General features: G+C 32.9%; 1 protein-coding gene across 1 annotated transcript; it reads right to left on the bottom strand.

The window, feature by feature from the left end:
- Positions 1 to 154: 154 nt before the first annotated feature.
- LOC117111203 (teashirt homolog 1-B-like) lies at positions 155 to 19,831 on the bottom strand. Its single transcript, XM_033254087.1, has 2 exons — positions 19,498 to 19,831; positions 155 to 3,680 (listed from the first exon to the last, which is right to left on the bottom strand). The coding sequence occupies exons 1-2, from the start codon at positions 19,535 to 19,537 to the stop codon at positions 382 to 384; spliced, it is 3,339 nt and encodes a 1,112-aa protein (XP_033109978.1). The 5' UTR covers positions 19,538 to 19,831; the 3' UTR covers positions 155 to 381.
- Between the last annotated feature and the right edge of the window lie 107 nt (positions 19,832 to 19,938).

Raw genomic sequence — 19,938 nt, 5'->3', positions numbered from 1 at the left:
CAGATTTTTCCCCAAGTTTTTAAATACAGTACAAATAGCATTATGAATAAATAAATGTCTTTTAAAAAGAAAAGAAACACACATTTGAGTTATAACTGTAAACTTTAAACAATTAAACCAGTTTTTCAGTCTACTTAAAAAAATTAAAATATTTCACTAATTTTGGGGAAATTGGTTATAATTTTTAATTTAGTTAAAAAGACTTAAAATCCCAATATCTCTTGATTTTCAGGAATAATTAATTTTTCATTTAAACATACATTTTTAAATTATTTATGAATAAAATATAAATACATAGAAGTAATTATAAATAATTTTCTGACCAATCAACAGTTGGTTTAGTTTATTTAAAGAATATTCATATGACACAATGACCTTAATTCATGTGGTTGCATTGACCATTCTATCCATCTCCTTCAGAGGGTCACTTGCTATGTTACTAGGTGTGTACATCTCCCTAAAGTATTGCTGACTAGGCCTAAATGCAGACACGTTGGGTTTAATATCTTTGAGGAATTTGCCCATTTTGACTGGCATTAGAGATTTGCTACCAGAGACACCAGTGGTATTCGACACTAGCTTGTCTATCTCGCTGAGAGGGTCGGACATACAAAACGGGTCGTTGCTATCCTGAGGCCGGATGTACTGAACAGGGCCAGTGTTTTCATGTTTTTTCCTTGTCAAAGTTTTAGAAACTTGCTCCTCTTTTATACTAATTTTAGATTTAACACTAGTTGTAGTGGTCCTTATTTCGTAATTTCCATTTTCTTCCCTCGTCATTGGAATTTCGCTGACAGACGTGACAAGTTTGTCCAATGGACTTTCAGTTTTGCGAAGTTCTTCTCTGACAGGAGATGACAAATTTTGCGGAAGAGGATCTGAACAGTTTTGTTTTGCATGATCTTTTGCATCAGTTTCCATAGGCTCGGATGGTTTTTGAACATCGATGGATCGCCGTACGATAACTCCCGATCCAGGCTCAGGCCATATTCTTACCGGCTCAGATTTGACAGATAGTTTATTAATTGAGTCATCTTCATAGTCAGACTCATGGCTACTAATGTCATTTTTCCCCTGAACATTTTCAACTGACCCGGTCGCTCGGCGTGAAAGAACAGACAAGGGACTATAACGGCAGTTTGAATCATGCGGTGGGTGGATACTATGCTTAATAGTTTTATCCTGCTCAATTTCATCAGCCTTCTCTGCATCGGTGTCGTCTGAGTCATTGACAAGTTTCTCAATCAGGGTATTAGCGGTGTACATACTCCCATCAATCATCTTATTGCTCGATTCAAGGTCAACATCCGTTGATTCAGTCTTAATACTTGGTGTATCTTTCTCCTCTGAATGGCTGCTCTCAATATCCGTCTTATCAGACATGGTCTCCTGAGAGTTGCTTCGATTCATGCGGCGAAAATGCATACGTTGGGCCGAGTACCACTTGGGTAATCCTGTTAATGTACTGGGGATTGTTCTGACCTCATCTTCTATGTCATCCACAGCTCGTGTCACCCACCTGTCCACGTTACTGGAAAATGCACGTTTCTCAAAGTTCATCTCTTTTGCTGTTTGCACCATACATGCTAGATTTCCTAAGGGATTCTCAGACATTTTGTCTGTATTGACCTTCGACCCTGTTGGAAGTATCACAACAAAATCATCGGGGTCAACATATTTCTTAACAGGTGCATGGACCTGAGCTTGTGAGCTCATAGAGGGCGGTACTTCATTATGTACAAACGAGTAAAGCTGCTGTATGGAGTTTTCCTTCGGTAAGTAATCCGGAAGAGGCATGCTCTTCGATTGGTTTTTGACTTCCTGATGGTTATTGGAACTTCTTATTGTTGGCTCTAATCTGTCATGTTTGTTATCTGTATCTTCCTGGCAACCCTCATCAACATCCGGGCTACATTTGACCTTTTCACCATTGTACTGTGTATCTTCCTGCCCGGGTCTATTAGTGCAGTTGACGGACAGCTTGTTAGCAACCTGTTGCTGAGTACTCATCAATTTCAAATGAGTAAACGTGCCATTGCCTGTCAGCCGCTGTTGCATCGTTTTCCACGACGGTTTCTGATCTGGAATATGGTTAAGGTAGTGCCCTGATTGTTTCATGTGTGCAGAGAGTCTTTGAATGTTCGTAAAAGTGTGAGTACAACGAGTGCATCTTAATGGTCGACCTTTCCGCCAACTCAAGCCATCCATTAAGTATTTTTCACTGCAAAATTGATCATCGGATTGGCACCGGTCCTCTGCGTCTGAGTCTGACGGAGACCGTTGCCTGTTTGCGTTCGATTCGGAGCTGTGCAATGGCTTTTGAGCTTTTAGCGGTTGACAGGCCAAAATTTCATTGTTTTCTGACATGTTTGGCACCTGACTTATTACTTGGAAATTTGGCGAATCACGCGATATAACACATACTTTATCCGGTATCATCAATCCTGTTGGGCTATCACCTGTATCCATTAAATCATCCTCATCATCATCCATATCTCTTCTTACTGCAGCAGTTACATCCTCAGTCCGGTGAGAGTACCCACTTTTGTGGCCGGGAACTTTGTTGTAATGTTGTGTCCGTAGCATATGCATGGTTAAGTCCTCAAGGTTAGGAAAAGATTCACGACAAACGATACATTTCATGACCTGCGCAACCGGTATTTCCTCTTGGAAAGCACCGGTTTCAAGTTTTGGTCTCGCTTCGAATCCTTTATTTGATAATTGCTGCTTCATATCATGTTTTGTTTTACTGAGATGAACAGTGTATTCAAAAAAGTCGCAAAATGACCGGCCACAAACAGCACACCGATAAGTACATACATCGCGTGTGCGAAAACCTCCCGGTGGTTTCGGTCGTCTGCGTAAAGAGCAGGTGCTGAATAAGTTCCCTTTAGGTGCCATCATGACATTATAACCACGCTCTTGTAACAATTGAGTGTTAACAGACTTCATGCTTTTGTGGCCTGTAGCTATAAGGTGAATAGATAGCATACCTATATTTGGAAAAGCTTGATAGCAGTCCGTGCACAAAACAAAATTTCCCTGATCAGAAGAGGTGCGGTAAAAATTAACTTGAGGTGGAAGAGCATTGTAATCGCTGGGCATCTTTGAAATATTAACTAGTGCTTCTTTCGGTATTAAGTTATGATGAACAGTTTTTTTGGAGTCTTTATCATGATTAGTGTCAATTGATGGAGAGCATCTTTCCTTTGATTTTAAACTACTATCATGGTTGCGTTGCACAAGCATATGTTCTACAGGACTTCTGTTCTGTGGACTTTTGCTGGAAGGACTTCGACATCTGAACATAAAGTCAGAATTCATTTTATCAGAAAAGCCACTTTCACTATGTGTTCTTTTAAGACTCAGATCCAAAGCAACCACTTGTTCCGGGTCTGGAAGTTTACCTCCTTTTCCTGATGCCTCATCATCGCGCCGTGATTTGACGGTAAAATCCAACGGTATATCTTGGGTAGGCACAACTTGTTCTTTATCTTTAAAAAGTTCTTTTTTGAAGTTGGCAGATGAAGTCTCGCCAACCATAAGTGATAAGCTCCGTAGCGGTGATTCAACAATTGGCGGTGTTTGAGGTGTTGAAGCACGAGTTGAGTCCGTTTCCAGTTTCTCCTCGTCGCTGGATATATGATCATCATCCTGGTCATCATCTGACTCCTTACCAGCTGAAAAGAAATAAAATAGTTAATGTTATTATAATTTATGTTAATTTTATTTCTTGATCTAACAGCATGTACAGTATGTCACTAATTACAGCATTGAATTAACTACCGTAAATGATGCCCTAATGCTCATATAATAACATGAGTGAATGAATAAATAAATGGATGAATTGATTGTTTGATAATGATTGGATTAAAATCTATTAATCTGTAGTATTTCAACCCAGAGTAGATTCATATGCTCAAACTCAAAGTTACGTTTTCACTTCAATGGCATAGTTTTTTTATTAAATAATTATAACTTATTATAATTAAACATAAAATGCATGTATGGATGAGTGAATGAATGAATAAATGAATGAATTAATATAATTATACTGTATCTAAGTAATATTTTTATGCTGCATTACTAATTTCCCACAATGATAATAAAATGTAGTCATCAATTAAACCTTAAAACACCAGAAACCAAAAACTATTTTGACTACAATATGGCCAGTTATAGCATAGAGAAAGACAAAAATTTCTTTCTCATGGTTATAGACACACAGTTTACAGTATCATAATCACTGCAGGTGTTTTTTTTTTACAAAATTAAAAGGTTTCACAGTTGGTTTCTTCCATTATAAAATAAAATAATAACAATTTAATGTGAATGCTGATGATGTGTAAATCGTATTCAATAGATACGTCTACCACTCAAAATCACAATAAAAGACACTTGAATTAACATGCAGAATATAAGTGCAGCAAAAAAGGCTTCCTTGATGGCACAACGCTACATAATTGTGCATATTAAGATCACATCTACGGTTCAAGGATCAAATACTTCTCAACTCAACCATTTTTATGATTAGAAAACGACTTAAGGAGGAAGAGACCATCATGTCCTAGCATCACATCATTCGTCAGTGTTTTGTTGGTGATAATTATGATGAGTTGTGTTTCAAATGGCGTTTTTTAGCAGCGTAGATGTACCTTATGTACACTACAGTGTGCATTTGATTACAGGTACCGTACACCAGTGTAATAATTATAGGTAATGTATGCCAAACTAACATATGCTGGCAATTGATACCGATCTCCCTGTCAATCAATGTCAAAGTTGCTTGTCAATAACTGACATGCAGGTGAGTAAATAAAAAAGCATCTATGCTTCCATTATTTGCATACTCTTTTGACCATACAATAAAGCATTACACATAAAAAATTCCTAAACCATACACAAAACATTTTTTGGTGTATTATGAATTTCAATATATTCAAGGATATTGCTACGGCTATATTTTTTTTTGCATATTTTAAATTGTTCAAGTATAAACAGATTTTTATTTTTAACACTAGAAATTGTAGACAAGACGATAGCAGTGTACCATGAAAATTTAGTACTGTATTCAGCATACCAGTTCCTATATAGGTAAATTATACTGATTGACTTGGTAGACTTTGTAGCTAGAGGACATAGAAAGCAAATCGAACAATATCCCCAAACGAATAGAACAAAACACAATGGTTGACCACTACCACTGAGGTATAAAATTAATATTATTAAACAAATAATAATTTAAAAAAAATATATATTATAGTGCAAATTATAAAACAAATGCACTTATATCAAGGTACTGAAATATAATCACACTACTGTCGTCGAAGATTTCCCATTTTCTTACTGTATACATTCAATCAAACTAGCATGAAGGGGTAATTTATGGGAACAGTACATAACGCTTTGCTTTCTCTTGCCCTGTAAACTGCCCTCGTCCTAGCCGGTGAATTGGTCTGTAATATCAAGCAATTAAATAATATTCTACATCAACCAGGAGTAATTTTTAAAAATACACTACAGGGATTTAAGGTCTGTTATCTATCACTTTGTTTCTCCTATTTCTTTTTTTTTTGGCAAAAACATATTTTGATTTCTTACTGTAGTTTAATATCCTAGTACTCATTTATTTTTAATTTTGTTCAAGGTTAGTACTGTAATCCAAGCTTACAAAAGCCATGTTGCATGTTTCTTTTGTTTTTTACACCAGAAAAAAACAAAGCATTTTGTAGAGCACCTGGTAAATACAGACTTACCTTGCCTAATAACAAGATTGTTTGCATGAATGATGGTGGAAGAAAAAAAATTGATATTCATCCCTTAACAGGAACTAAAAAATATTGATTTTTATTTCCAACACAATAAAAATTTAAGGAGTATATAGTTGGAAATGATTTCTAATTAAGTTAAAGTATTAAAACCCATCCAGGTGAATCTAAGGGCAAGGTACTTTCTCCAGCCCAGATGACCTTTCACACTGACAACTAATTACATATTCATAACAGAGCCAATGGAATGGCAACAGTAATAAGCGTGGACGCTTCTGTTACAACACAACAACCAAACACAGTCTTCATGTCAAGGTTCCTCATGCTCCTTGTCAACATCAATTCGAAGAGGAGGCCGGCAATCCTAGTGGAAATGTACCCGATTTCCTGAGTCCCAAAACAACGACCAAGATATGTCATTTCAAATGCGATTGAGTCGTGTCATAATAGAATTAAAAGTCAACAGAATCTCTTTGACAACTTAGAGTGTCAGTTTACGCAATAATTTCCATTCAAAGAGATGGATATGGTCACATGACCAAATTGCAACTGCAATTACTCATTCGTTGTAAAACATATGGCCACAGTAACTTCAGTTTAAACTTTATTTGTACAATCAATAAATTTAATTTGATAATCTGTTTTGAATTGTATTTTGTAATACCGGGCACCAGGGTGCCTTCAGACTCTATACATACTCTAGAGCATTGTTTTTGAAATAGAAGCATCCTCTCCTTAGCAGAAAAGGACCCAGATATATATATTTTTTAACACCCCCTTAATTATGCTATAATTGAAAAAACTTCACAACAAAACTCATGAGAGGATCTGTTTTTTCGCAGTATACTGTAATTTAATGAAGCCTATGGCATTTGGTTACTGTAGCTATTTGAAATTAAGATTATCATTTTGGTCTACAGGAGTCATTGCTCGTAGAGGCCTGGCCGGGTTGACGAAAGCCTTCTTTTCCCCCACCCCCTCCCTTGCTGATGCTGTCACTATTGCCAATTAAATATATTATCTGAGCTGAATAAAATAACCAATGATTGAAATTGCTTACTTTGTATACAGTATTGAAATATTAATAAGGTACTGTAAGTTATTAACTTCAATTGCAATTTGCGAGAAAATATTTCATTGCAAACAGTACACAAATAATATCATTGCATTCTTATATTTTTTTTTTTGCAGAGACCTTCTATTCATGGTTCCAGGGCTTGTTATTTGAAAATGGCGGTTAGCAGTAGGCAAGCGATTACCTGGGAAGGAGGAAATGTAAACTTCTGTGGAATAGTTTAGTGTACACATAATTACTACTGCAGTCATCAAAGTTGTTTAGAGTTCAAAAGAATACAAAATACATCCCAGCAGAAATCATAGCCACAGTAGTATTTGGGGTTTTTACTAGATTTAAGGTGAGTGATTTTCAAACACAAAGCTGCTCTATTTTTTACACCCTTGAAGAGGATTTTTTGTGAGTGACGGTGTGCAAGTGCAATCGCTTGCCTCAAATCACAAGTGGTTCCATGCATTAAACTATAATTGGCTGAAAATGAATTAGAGAATATTTTTTAATAAAAAATCTGTAAAAAGAAATTGGTTTGATCTGGAACATAAGACTATTGTAATTTGAAGATTTATTTGATTAATCTTTTATGGAGAATTCATTTTTTAATTGATTTTTTATTAAGTTTTTGTCCAAATTTTACCACAATCTCTTTAAAATTATTATACAAAATACATACTGTACATATTTTCAAGCATAAAAAAGATAAAACTTTGATTTATCACATAAAGAACTGTGTATCGTAACAAATGAGTTTTTGAGTAACAACTCATATACGTCTTCGGTCAAAGTTTTGAGTGATTGAACTTAATGCTGTTTTGATGTAACTATAATGAAGTGAAATTCTAACCTCTAAACTCTACACAACATACAAGCTCTTGACAAATAACTAGCTAAATATAGTAATAACTGTTCACTTTTATTAGAGAATATTCTTGATGAACAAACGTTTGATCAGGTCTCAGGAAATTCTAAGCGAAAAATCCCGCTACACAGGAAGAAGTGATAATAAAAATGCACGACAACAAAAATTAATATTTCAGACTTTTTTTTTCATAGCAACAGTTTCTACAAGGAATTTTTTTTATGCAAGTAATCATGTGATCGAAGAAACCTGTTGGCTGCGAAAGATACAATATAAGAGTATGTGATTCGCCGAGTGTCTGTAAACACCACAGACATGGGATTTCAATGTAATCAATATTTGGTTTCTGTCAGCTTTGAGGGTGTCATTTGAGGAAATCATGAGAATGTCAGAATATCTTAAATTTGATATAAAACTTGGGTGGTTCTGCAGTCCCCGAGGATTGGGAAATTTACTTAAAGTTCATTCTAAATTTGAAGATCAGCCAGAACACTTTCATGTGCAAAAATTAAGGTGAACATTTTTACACTTTTTCAGACTTAATTTAATGGCTTTTCTAGAAAAACTACTGTATTAGAAGATAATAAAATATTGTAGAGTATATCAAGATTTGTACTTTCATGTTATTAAATGAAACATTACATAATTGGCAGTGAAATTATTTAATATTATTAATAGTTAAATATGTTTTTTATTTATAAAATAGATTATTTGGCAGCCCCTATAATGTTATTAGACAATAGGGTTAAGTTTTGTTCAACCAGGAAAAAGTAGGCTTTACACTTTGCTACATTTCAGAAGCCTTGATTAAATGATGTACTGTAATCGCATAGTATAGAAAATAGAAATCTTTTCTTTATTCTGTATCATTAATCAATTTCACACTGTTCTTCCTTAAGGTCCAGTTTAAAACATGTATAAAATATAAAATAAAATTAAGGAATTATATACAAAACCAATGAAAATTGGTAAACATAAGAAGCATGAAGAAAAAGTTTTATGTTAAATCAAATTTTTGTAGAAATGCAAAGTTAAAGAATCAATTGAACTGCGAGTATCTATACTACTGTAATGTTCTGTGCTTTTGTAACACCATCTCTTTGCTTTTCCCTTCTCTTGGATATTAGGGTGTTATTCGGTAGTGAATTGTCATAATGCAGATCAGATTAATCATGGTGTATGTTGATGTTATTTTCAATCTTTCAAATTGAAATTGATTCTTTATAAAAAATAAAAAAAAAGAAGCCATTTCAGGTAGAGAAATGAAGCACCCAGGCATGATGTGTGATTATAAATGAATAAATAGATACTAACGTACATCCTAAGGCCAGACTTTTTTATACGCTGTTTAGCAAACAGTACAGTACCAATAATGATAATTTTGAATAAAAATAAAATTTAAATTTTGGCCAATTAGCGCCTCCACGAAAAAAATGGAAATTTCCCAAAAAAAAATGAAAGTATTTCTTTATCTTCATTACGCCCACTGCTGCCTTGAAATCTCCACAAATCAAATTAGTATACTTCTTCCTACAGGTAATTAATTATATAACTTTATTTCATTTAACCCCCGCAATTACTACACTGTTTACATTCACCTATAAAATTTTATTTTTATTTTCTCTTCTTTCTGGATGTTTTTGGCAAAACTATTTGCTAAATAAGAAACATCATTTTTATTTTTATTTTTTTTATCTTTGAAAAAATAAGTTTGCGAAACAAGGTTTAAAAAAAGTATCGCCTAACATCATTTGAGTGATAAAGATAGTAGAATTGTAGCTGAAATGTAGCAAAGCAACTTATTAGTACTGATAATTCTTTTTGGTTTAACAAGAGAAATGTATTTAACCTAAATTTTACATTTAAACAAGGTTAAATTCTTCGAGAATTGGTTATTATTTATCATTTTAAAATAATTGTCAATAAAATAAATATATTTCAAATAGATATACTGATCATCCTGTCTTTAGTCTTCATATAATTAAAAAAAAAGATGAGAATCAATTGTCCAGAGTTGTCAGAGAATATTCAGTGGCACCTATGCTTGAGTAAGCCCAGTGACATCCATCTGATGAACACAAATTAGACAGATGCAAAGAATCTTGCCTCACATAGACGTTACTAATGACTTCACTGCAGCAATATGGTCAGGTCTTATAATAATAATCATTATTCTATATCTCTCAACGGACATTAAAATCCAAGCAAAATAGATAGGGAATTAAGGAGACAGCAAGGGAACAAAAAAGATTGAAGCTCGATCTTGGTGTAATCTACAATAGTGAAAGTTATGGAACTGAATGATCCAAGCACTGTTTGTGGAAAACTAGGAAAAATATCATTAAAAAAATGAAATTAAAAAAATTAATTGTTCAATAAAATGGAGTAATGAGTTATCAAGTTCTAATGAGATTCAAGGTCTAAACAATTCAGCTTCTGCTATTTTACAGAACTTCTTTATTTTGTTAAATTGATTTACTATGTAATATATGATATTAGTTTATTTAATTGAACAGATTTTGTATTTAAAACAAATTAACATGTTAATACAAAACATTGCCTAATTGTTTATTATCTCAGTAAAGTACCAATAAGAAGTCTAAACACTTGCATGAAGAGTTGCTGATGGTTGGCTAAATTCAATGAACATTTACCTGTGTGTCACTCTAAGTATATCAAGGCCAGGAATACTACATGCATGCTCACATACATTTTAGGTTATAACTGTACCATTTTCTGGGACCATAGGTCCAAGAATATTAAAAATTCACTCCATATAACTTGTCTGATCAGCCTAACAAAGGTGTTTGGCCCCTCAATCCATTATGAATGAGTCTTTGGAAGACATTGTTATTTTGTTTGTGTGAAAAGTCTTGTATTAGGATTAAATGGAAAACCCTTTGTAGGCTAGGCAAACCAAAACACAAGGGAGGCACTATTCTACAATTATTAATAATAATTTAATAATTTTATCACCCTAGCCTGATATGCAGCACAACTCAAATTTAACAAAGTTTATTTGATATAATAAAAAGTATACCATATCGTATCAAACATGTTAAATAATTTGATGTCTACATATGTGAGATGTAATCCTGTATCAAACATTCAAGCCTTCTATCAAAAAATCACAATTTTTAATAACATTCTGATGACAAACTCGCTATCATCAAGGAATATATTGGTTTAAAATTAATGAAGGCTGTCTAATGAGAAATGCTGCAGTGTACACTACGTTGATAAATAATTATGTTTGTTCTTTACTGCAATATAAATCATCATGGCTGATTGATGAAATGGGTCTTAGCTGTCGCTGAAATTATTATAATAACCCTGGCATTTTTTATATGATTAGTAATATAACCACGTCTAGTGATAACCATACAGTACTTCTCACAGTCCTACACAAATATTAAAGGAAAGTATACCACTCTTAAGGTTCTCTGTCTACCAGTTAAGTGCTAATGAGAACCCCCTCTTACTGGATTTGGTTACTGAGCAGTTTGTAAATTGTCGTCCTTTCACAAGCCATATTGATGAGGGTACTGTAAACTGTCATAAAATACTGGTTTAAACAATGCCATGTTTTAAGGTCTACAGTAGGTCCCACTGTAAGTGACCAGGTCAACGTAGCCGTACATTCCAATGTGGGAGTAGCCTGTTAGTAGTTGCAACTTTAGCGAACAGTTCTATCAGTCAGCTTTAGCTACCTAACATTAAACTAACGCTACCTTTCTCATTTTGTAATAATATGTACCATTTTTTCATGTTATTTATTTCAAATACAAAAATACGGTAGTTTATAGAATATGATAGATAAATGTATAAAAATGTAAATTAATTTAATAAATATAAAATAACATGAAAAAGGTCATGTAGTAAGCATAGTTTCATGCTCATGGTAGTAAGCATAGTTTCATGCTCATGCCTCCCTGTAAATTAAAAAAAAATTAATTGGAAATTTAACAAATTAATACAATTTATAGTAACATTGTTCATTTTATTTTAATAACATTCTTTCATTGTTCCTTTTATTTGAATACTAAAGCTCCGGGGAACTGGCTGAACTCTAGACCCCATATCCAGAACCCCCTCCCCAGTTGTTTGCTACAGATCTGTAAATGTTTTCCTAGCTCAAAATTAAATAGGATGAATTTGTTTACTATTTTCTTTATGAGTAAAGAATCCCATTTTTTTTTTAAAATCATAGTCTGGTCTCAAATATTGTATAATCAGTCTGAGAGACAAACTGCATGTATCCAACTACAGTAGACTGATTTTCTGTAAATGAACAGGAAGAAACCTCTATTTGGGAATTGTATAACCTGTTTTTGTGGAAGTCTGATGAGAAAAAAAAATACCAACCTAATTTCATTGAACCGGATTGTGATGAGTTTTAATTTGGCAATGATGTTGAAAGCAGTCTTGTGGATATTAAACCAATCCCTACACAATACCATTATCTAGAATCAGTCCCTTTCAGCAACAATATATCGAGACAATTACTGTAGTAGTACACACAAAATTACTGTACACCAGAATAACTGATTGTTCGCTGTCTACAGTATGTGACGAGTCATTAACATCAACGATAACTTCAAATTAAAATAATAAAAAGAATTAGGACACACTGTATTAGTTATTATTTAATAACTTTGTACTGCCTTTTAGCACAAAAACATTCTTCTTTTTGTATTATGTAAAATTTATTATTAATCAGTAATATTCTAGTAAAGTAGATTATCACTGGGATAATATACTGTACATTACAGTATGTGTTGACTACATTAAACAGAAAAATGCATGATACTGTATGGTAAATGATAATCATATATGAAATATTGACATCCATACACTACTGTACATTACAGACCTACATTTTTATGTCCATACATACCGTAATACTGTAGCCATACATGTATTATTGACATTCATACTTTATTAACCATGTAATATCATATTACTGCTATTAATTATGGACATTTATCTAATGTTATCCATATGGCCATGTATTATCAATCCAAATCATCATTACATTCAAAGTCATGTGTCATTGAACCATACATGATACCATAGTAAAAACAGCCATATGCATGCAAATCTATAGTGACATCTATATGATTTTATGTCGATATAATGAACTGTCACACATACGTTGTATAAATATTTAATTTATTCATACTTTTATCCTTCTGTCCAATTGTATCATTGGATCCTAGGTCATTGGACAGTAGTCTAACCTACCTCCTTGGTCTATAGGGTCTGTGGTCTAACACTAACAGATGTATGAAACCAGTCTTACACATTAATTTACACTAACACATGTTTGATTTACACACATCCTTGTATGAAGCCCAAAGATGCATTAACGAAAAGATGTCAAAATCTCATTTTCAGATGAGAAAGTTTCAATCTAGTAACGTTTATAAAACTCAGTTATGATGATTGCATTCATATTTAACCAGGATTGACAGGACTATTGCATCTGAAGGTAAAGTTGAGGGCAAAGGGGTGCTAACTGAAATGTAAAGCAGAGGTAATTGACACAGAAGTAGTAAAACTTGTCAATATATGGTATTTGTTGCAAATGACATACAGTACCTAAGGTTAATTTTAGAATCATATGTCTCGTTTTAATAATTCACTGAATTTTTTAACATTTATTTATTAAAATTCAGACTCATTTTCATTCCTATCATAAAAATTATTTCATAAAAAAATTTCATTGATGCAATCCTTATTAAAATAACATTTTATAAAATATAATTGCCACAAAAACTATGAACATAATCATGTATTATTATTGGTTACATATAATATTAGAATCATTACCATAAAAGAACTAGGTTCTACAAACCTCAGATTAAACTAAAATACAGTTAAGAAAATAGTGACAGTTGTGGAATTATACATTTCAATCATTATCATTATTTGAGTATAAATTTTTAGGACAATCAATTTATTATTATTATTTTTTTTTTATAATTAAAAACCAACAGTATATTATGAACATGCAGTAATGGCATAAATGCTTTATGAAATGCTTCTCAATGCTAAGAAAGCGTATATGAATTATATTATAGAAGAAATATAATTTCATTTGTTCAATTAAGTGTAAAATGCAGAACGGTCAATTCTAGGTTGTCCTCGGGAGCCTGAATATAGGTTATAACACAATCTGACCGCGATTGAATCATAAACTTGAGTTAAGTGTGAAGATATTAAGTGAATGACTTGCTCAACTTGGGTTACATTAGTAATATATCTATCTGGAGGTTGACATGCGATCACAGCTTCAGAGAACTTAAAACTATTGATAAACGACACACATTCTCAAGTCAAACTACGACATCGACATCACAAGAATTGTCTCTGTGTAATCCAACTACAGTACTATAGAATACCACAGTCGTGTCGTCACGACACCAGGTGGCGCTCTCTGTTGTCAACAAACGTTGGTTACCGTTCATTATACCTGAATGACTTCATAGGCTTTCTGGAATAGGCATTTTAAAATCTAATATTTTGCCATCAAAATGTAATAAAAAAACTAAAGCTCGCATTATATTAGTATCGAACACACATTTAATCATCAATTAAAATTTACAAATAAAAAGTAAGATACAGTACATCTTAATAATTACATTAGAAATTGGGATCAATGGTTTGTCAGTGTAAAGAATGATTATTTATATGCATCTCATAATTTTTTATTATGTGAATTTTAACTTGTTTTTCTTTTCCACATCATCTGCTCTATGGTGATAAACAAGATTGACGCATTTGAATTCAAATTGATTTATTGATTGATCGATTCATTTATTGATTTTTTTTTTCAAGAATTTATATTTCTTCTACTATAATGTATCATATTGTTAATCATGTCCTCTCCAGTGACACGGTTTCACAGTTTAATTGTTGAGCTCAGCAAGCTGTTTGTTTAATGGTGGCTCACAAGGGATATAGATCAACTTAGGCTGGGGGTTATAATACACTTCATTCACAATATCTGACAGCCTATCCTACAGGTCTGTTTTCACTTAGGATGAAACTTCAATTAATAAAATTTTATACAATCCAGAACTTATAAATTTATATTATTAATTTTATATTGCCTACAGTTTTATAACCAGGTGTACTAGGTGTACTTGGCTTTTTGTAAAATTTTACCATGACACTTTTTAGAACCTTTTCACAATTTTTACATTTTAACACTAATTTTACATATTTTACAGGAGGTGTATTCCACTATAATAAATTTTTACATTTTAAAGCAAAATTTATATACTTCTATGTGATAGATTTTATTGTATAATACGCTTTTAATCATTGTATTGTTTTATTGTATGGTCGTTTCCTTTGTTTTTCGTCGCAAGTAAGTCAATTTCAAATTTGTGTTTTTAATATGAGTTTCACAATAAAAAAATGTATGTATTAAAATAGTGATGATTATATAATTTACAATGTGATTACTGTAAAGTAATTGCATCAGTACACTTGTTCTATTAAAATATAATTGTTAATCAGGTTTTTATTAAAATTTTAGATAAATACAATTATTTAGTAAGAAGAATTTCTAAAACTTAAGTGGTGATATTAATATTATTCACCATATACAATAATAATTAGTCGTTTGGCCATGTGGTAAGGCAGGTACGCTGCTAAGTTCAGCCTTAACATTGGCACTAGTTTGAGTTGCTCCTTATCCAGGATTTGTTTGGTAAAACCATAGATGATAGAACCAAGTTTTCTTGGATATGGACTATAAATGGAGGCAGTGTACACTTCCACCTTGCGTGCACTTCAAAAGACTCATTACATCTTTTGGAAGAGACAGGGGGTTACTCGGATGCTTTGGTTCATTTTAGCTTCTGTTGTGGAATAATATGAAGATGAAGCTATGATGGCTAAGTACATTCCTGTTTTCACGGACCAAGCCCATATGCCATTCACCAAAATAACACTGCATATTATTCTCACTACAGTTCCTTTACCTTAACTTGAAAAAATGAAAAATAAAATTTTGTTTTCTTTACAGAATAGTTTTGCCAAAAACACCCAGACAGAGGAGAAAATAAAAATAAAATTTTATTGGTGAATGGGAATCAATGGTTAATTACCACTGTATTAGGCAGAAATACATCTTATTTTTTAAGGTTTCCAGGCAGCGACAGGCGTAATAAAAATAAAGAAAAAATTTTCATTTTTCCGTGGCAGCAGGTGTGCTAATTGGCCAAAAATTAAATTTTATTTTTATTCAAAATCATCAATATTGGCAGGTGGTGGTTCGCTAAACAAGTAATATAGTGACAAAAATAATTTCTACATTGATTGATTTTATACAAGAATATATTAATATAGATACAGGATACTGATAATACTGTACTAATTAATAGCAAAATACACAGATACCTGTAGAACCATTTATATCATATTCTAATTCAAAATAAAAAATATGTACTGTAATCCGGTGTTTTATTACTATTCATTAGAAATTGCTAATGGTGTCCTGGAACAAAGGTTGGCAAAGTGCGGCCCGCCAGCGATTTTTTTGCACCGCGAAAATGAATTAAAAACCCTATGTGTGCAGCCCGCCAAGCAACATTGGCCAGAAAATACCTTGTTTTTTATCGCCCGAAATAAAACTGAGAATAAATTGGTGTGAAAACAGTTCTTGGAGGTTTTTGGAAGCACAGTGGAAACAACAAAGTTTGGGTGCAGCCCTCGGTGTTGAATCAAAAATTCACTTTGGCCCTCCGACCGATTTTTATGCCCACCCCTGTCCTAGAACATAGCTGATAATATATGCCTTCATGTTCCATATTAATAAATTAATGATGTTAACTTTAAGGTTAATTTATATTGTTAAGGTTGCATTTAAGGTTAATTTCTTTGCCTTTCTATGGATGATATGGATGATTCATGTTTGATATGTACACATAATATAAACTAATCTTGTCATAATCTTCACCTAATTATACTTACTTTCAAAATAAATTACTAAGTATTCATGTGATATGTAGATTTTTTTTTCTAGGACATGAAATGGATGAGAATGCATAATGGATCATTAAAAATAAAAGTATTTAAATATAATAATATTTTCTAATTTGGTAATTATGAAAATGAAAAATGAATTGCTCTTAAAAGGAAAATAAAAGGTTTACGCCTTTTTATTAATAATAAGTACAAATTCAAATATGGTTTTATTATAATCCCCTGCCATAGATGTTATCTTCACAAAAAATGATAGCCTATTGATAGGAAACTATTATTAAATTTTTTTGTAAGTAAAAGCTAAATGTCTGGAAAATCCCCCAAAATTGAATTGAAATGTTCAATTACTCACTCAAAAAAGGAACAAATAGGTTATCTTTTTTCAACTAGCCACCTACATATTGAAATAATTCAGTTTTTTGCTCAATTATAAACATTGATGCTTTGTTAATTACTGTACTAGTCAACTACAGTATAGGGTTTCTAATGCAAAGAATATACGGTGGTTTACTTTATGCGTAAGACCAAAGAGTATAGAGTGTATAATTTCGAAACGCAGCATGCATTCGATACGAATCTATTCTATTGAAGTACATGCTCCTTCGTGGCAGTACTTTTTAACGTTCTATTGCCTGCATACAAAATAAGGGCAGTCGGCTCTCTTGTAGTTCTATACTCTTTGGTAGGATCTACTGTAATAATTGGTCAGAATTTTCTGGTGCTAATTTGCAATTGAAAGCCAACAACATAATAAGCTTTGTTTCCATACAATCGCTACATGGCCTAGCAGACAGCTTTCGGCGATGCTGATTGGTCGATCGAATCAGGGATTCTTCCCGATTGGGTCAGGGACTGTTACTCAGTACAATGATTGCACTGAAAACACTGAAGCGACAGCGTAGCTATTTCAACGAACCAGGCTTTAAAGATATATTTTCTCCTGACAAAAGATCATTAAAAAATAATTTTGAAATTAACTTGCTCATTTTGCACTAACATATAAATTATTGACTTGAGCATAGAAATTATTGAAGTTAACAAATGTGTACTCTGATTTTTATACTGGATAATGATAATAAAAATAATAAAACTCTTCCAGTGACTGCAAGTTTTTTTTTATCATGTTTTGCTGTAGAATTATGGTAAACATTTTTTAAATACACACACTTCGATGTCCAAGTTGATACCGTAATTGTTATGTTACTTCAAAATGAGCAAGTTAATTTCAAAAATGATTTTTATGATTTTATTTTGCATAGGACAAAATACATCTTTAATGCAAACAATTTTTAAATATTGAATTTAATTGTTCCATTTATTGGCTCAACACAAACAGGCCTCAAGGCCAAAAATTAACACTTTCAAACCTTGCGAAATCAAATTGTCAGTCAATATGGTATTTTTTCAGTTAACTGAAAATTACATTCAAACTGTAAATACATATATTTCAATTGATGATGATAGTGACCTGGTTAACTGAGCAAGTATTGCCGTTAGAAGGAATATCACCATTTTTATTGCTTGACATTACTACACAAAAGTGTTTTCCAATTTCCAGGGGTGTAGTAACACTGCCTTTGGCTAATTCCCAAAATCATTTCAGCACAGAATATGCGAAGAATGATTGTTCAACTACGGTCCAACTAACTTGAGTTTTTAAGTGTTTTTTTCCCTACAAGTTTACAACTGTGTCAACATTTCGGGTCTTTGAGGGGAAACCCGAGCGATAAAAAAGAACCAAAATTGAAACAAACATTAATCAACCATTTCACTTGTCAATGAATTAATTTGTAAATTTTGATGTTTGGCACATATTATGGCAAACATAAGATGGTATCGGCCGTCTTTAAATCTCTTATAATACGCTTGTTCAACATATTTTACGGATATTTTCACTTTGAATTTGGAGAATATCGATGTAATTAGTAACGAGTCTTGGTTAGAGGAAGAATAATTGGCTAGGGAATTCCCTTAATTCCTTCTACTTATGAATCACATACATGGATTTCTGTTCCATTGGATTCTTTCCACTTTTTGTCAATCAAAATTATATAAAACTTGATTTGACATCAGAAAGGAATTCTTGTAAAAAAACAAAAGAATTCAATTTCACTTGGCTGACCAGGATTTAATTAAGAATATGGGCTAAAATATTTCTGATAAAAATTATTATTTCTTTAATTTACAGTATACTATATTGCATTGATAGTATTAATATTATTATTCTTAATTTAAAGCAACTTGAAACAGTTTTTCTTTTCCTGGCCTTCGCACAGTGGATATGTTGATTTTACCATGAAATTTCAAACATGCTAGTATTAACTACACCAGACTCCAATATCCAACAGATCACCGTATTTACGTTTCCATTATGCAGCTGGGCGGTAAGCCTTTGAAGTCCCTTGGCTCTTTCCTGCCGCCGGCAATATCGTCAAATTCCGACTCTACCATTCTGCAAAACGCATCACCTACTGAATTTTTGGAGCTGGTCCTCCACAAATCTGTCGGCTAACTACTTTGAGATGGATCCTGAAGGTCTTGTTAGTGTTATAACCGAGCTCAATTCCTTGTCTGTCTTTGTTAGAGATTTATTGTCGAGCTTTTGAATTCGATTCGCTGGAGGGTGTCGACCGAGAACTGTCAATCAATTGCCTCAATGAGAATGAAATATGTCACTTCATCACGCGTCAATAACGCTTGATGTACTCAACGAAGTGCCGCGCCTCGCCCAAGTACAAATTATCTCGCATAAAATTCATCGCAAAAGATAGGTTTTTAGAAAAGGAACAGACGATACTTACTCTTCAATCGCTTCGGTGTTTGCTGCTTCCTTCGAGGCATTGTTTATTTATTGTCTGCCTCTCACTTCACCACGGAAACGAAATATTTCCGAACCATCTCTCCGAGAAGATGTTTTCATTCTGTTGTCCCATACTTCTGTAAACAGCACACACTGCGGTCGTAATATTCAGAATGTAGTCTTTCGGCACAGTCGCTAATTAAAAAGTATGGTCATCATTCGTTAGGGGGCTCACTTCGTAATCTGGGACAGCCAATACTAATAGCATTATAGTAAAGTGTATTTACACTTAAAGCGATTTAGTTCTAATAGAGGGTGCTAACTCGATACTTACTCGACATCCTGTTTCCCGTCCAATAGATTGTGAGTAAGACTTTGATTTCACAGAGAACAACTTCTTTAGGGACGCTCTCTAATAACATTTGTTGGTGAATGGACGTTG

The sequence above is a fragment of the Anneissia japonica genome, unplaced genomic scaffold, assembly GCF_011630105.1.
Source record: "Anneissia japonica isolate Jap-2015-1 unplaced genomic scaffold, ASM1163010v1 scaffold288008_len1385354_cov213, whole genome shotgun sequence".
In the NCBI taxonomy this organism is placed as follows: domain Eukaryota; kingdom Metazoa; phylum Echinodermata; class Crinoidea; order Comatulida; family Comatulidae; genus Anneissia; species Anneissia japonica.
This window is presented reverse-complemented; position numbering and strand designations above follow the sequence as displayed.

Coding starts and splice junctions, on each gene's coding strand:
- LOC117111203 (XM_033254087.1), bottom strand. CDS start 19,537: ATGCCTCGAAGGAAGCAGCAAACACCGAAGCGATTGAAGA. Junction 3,681..19,497: donor AACACCGAAGCGATTGAAGA/GTAAGTATCGTC, acceptor ATTTCTTTTCAG/CTGGTAAGGAGTCAGATGAT.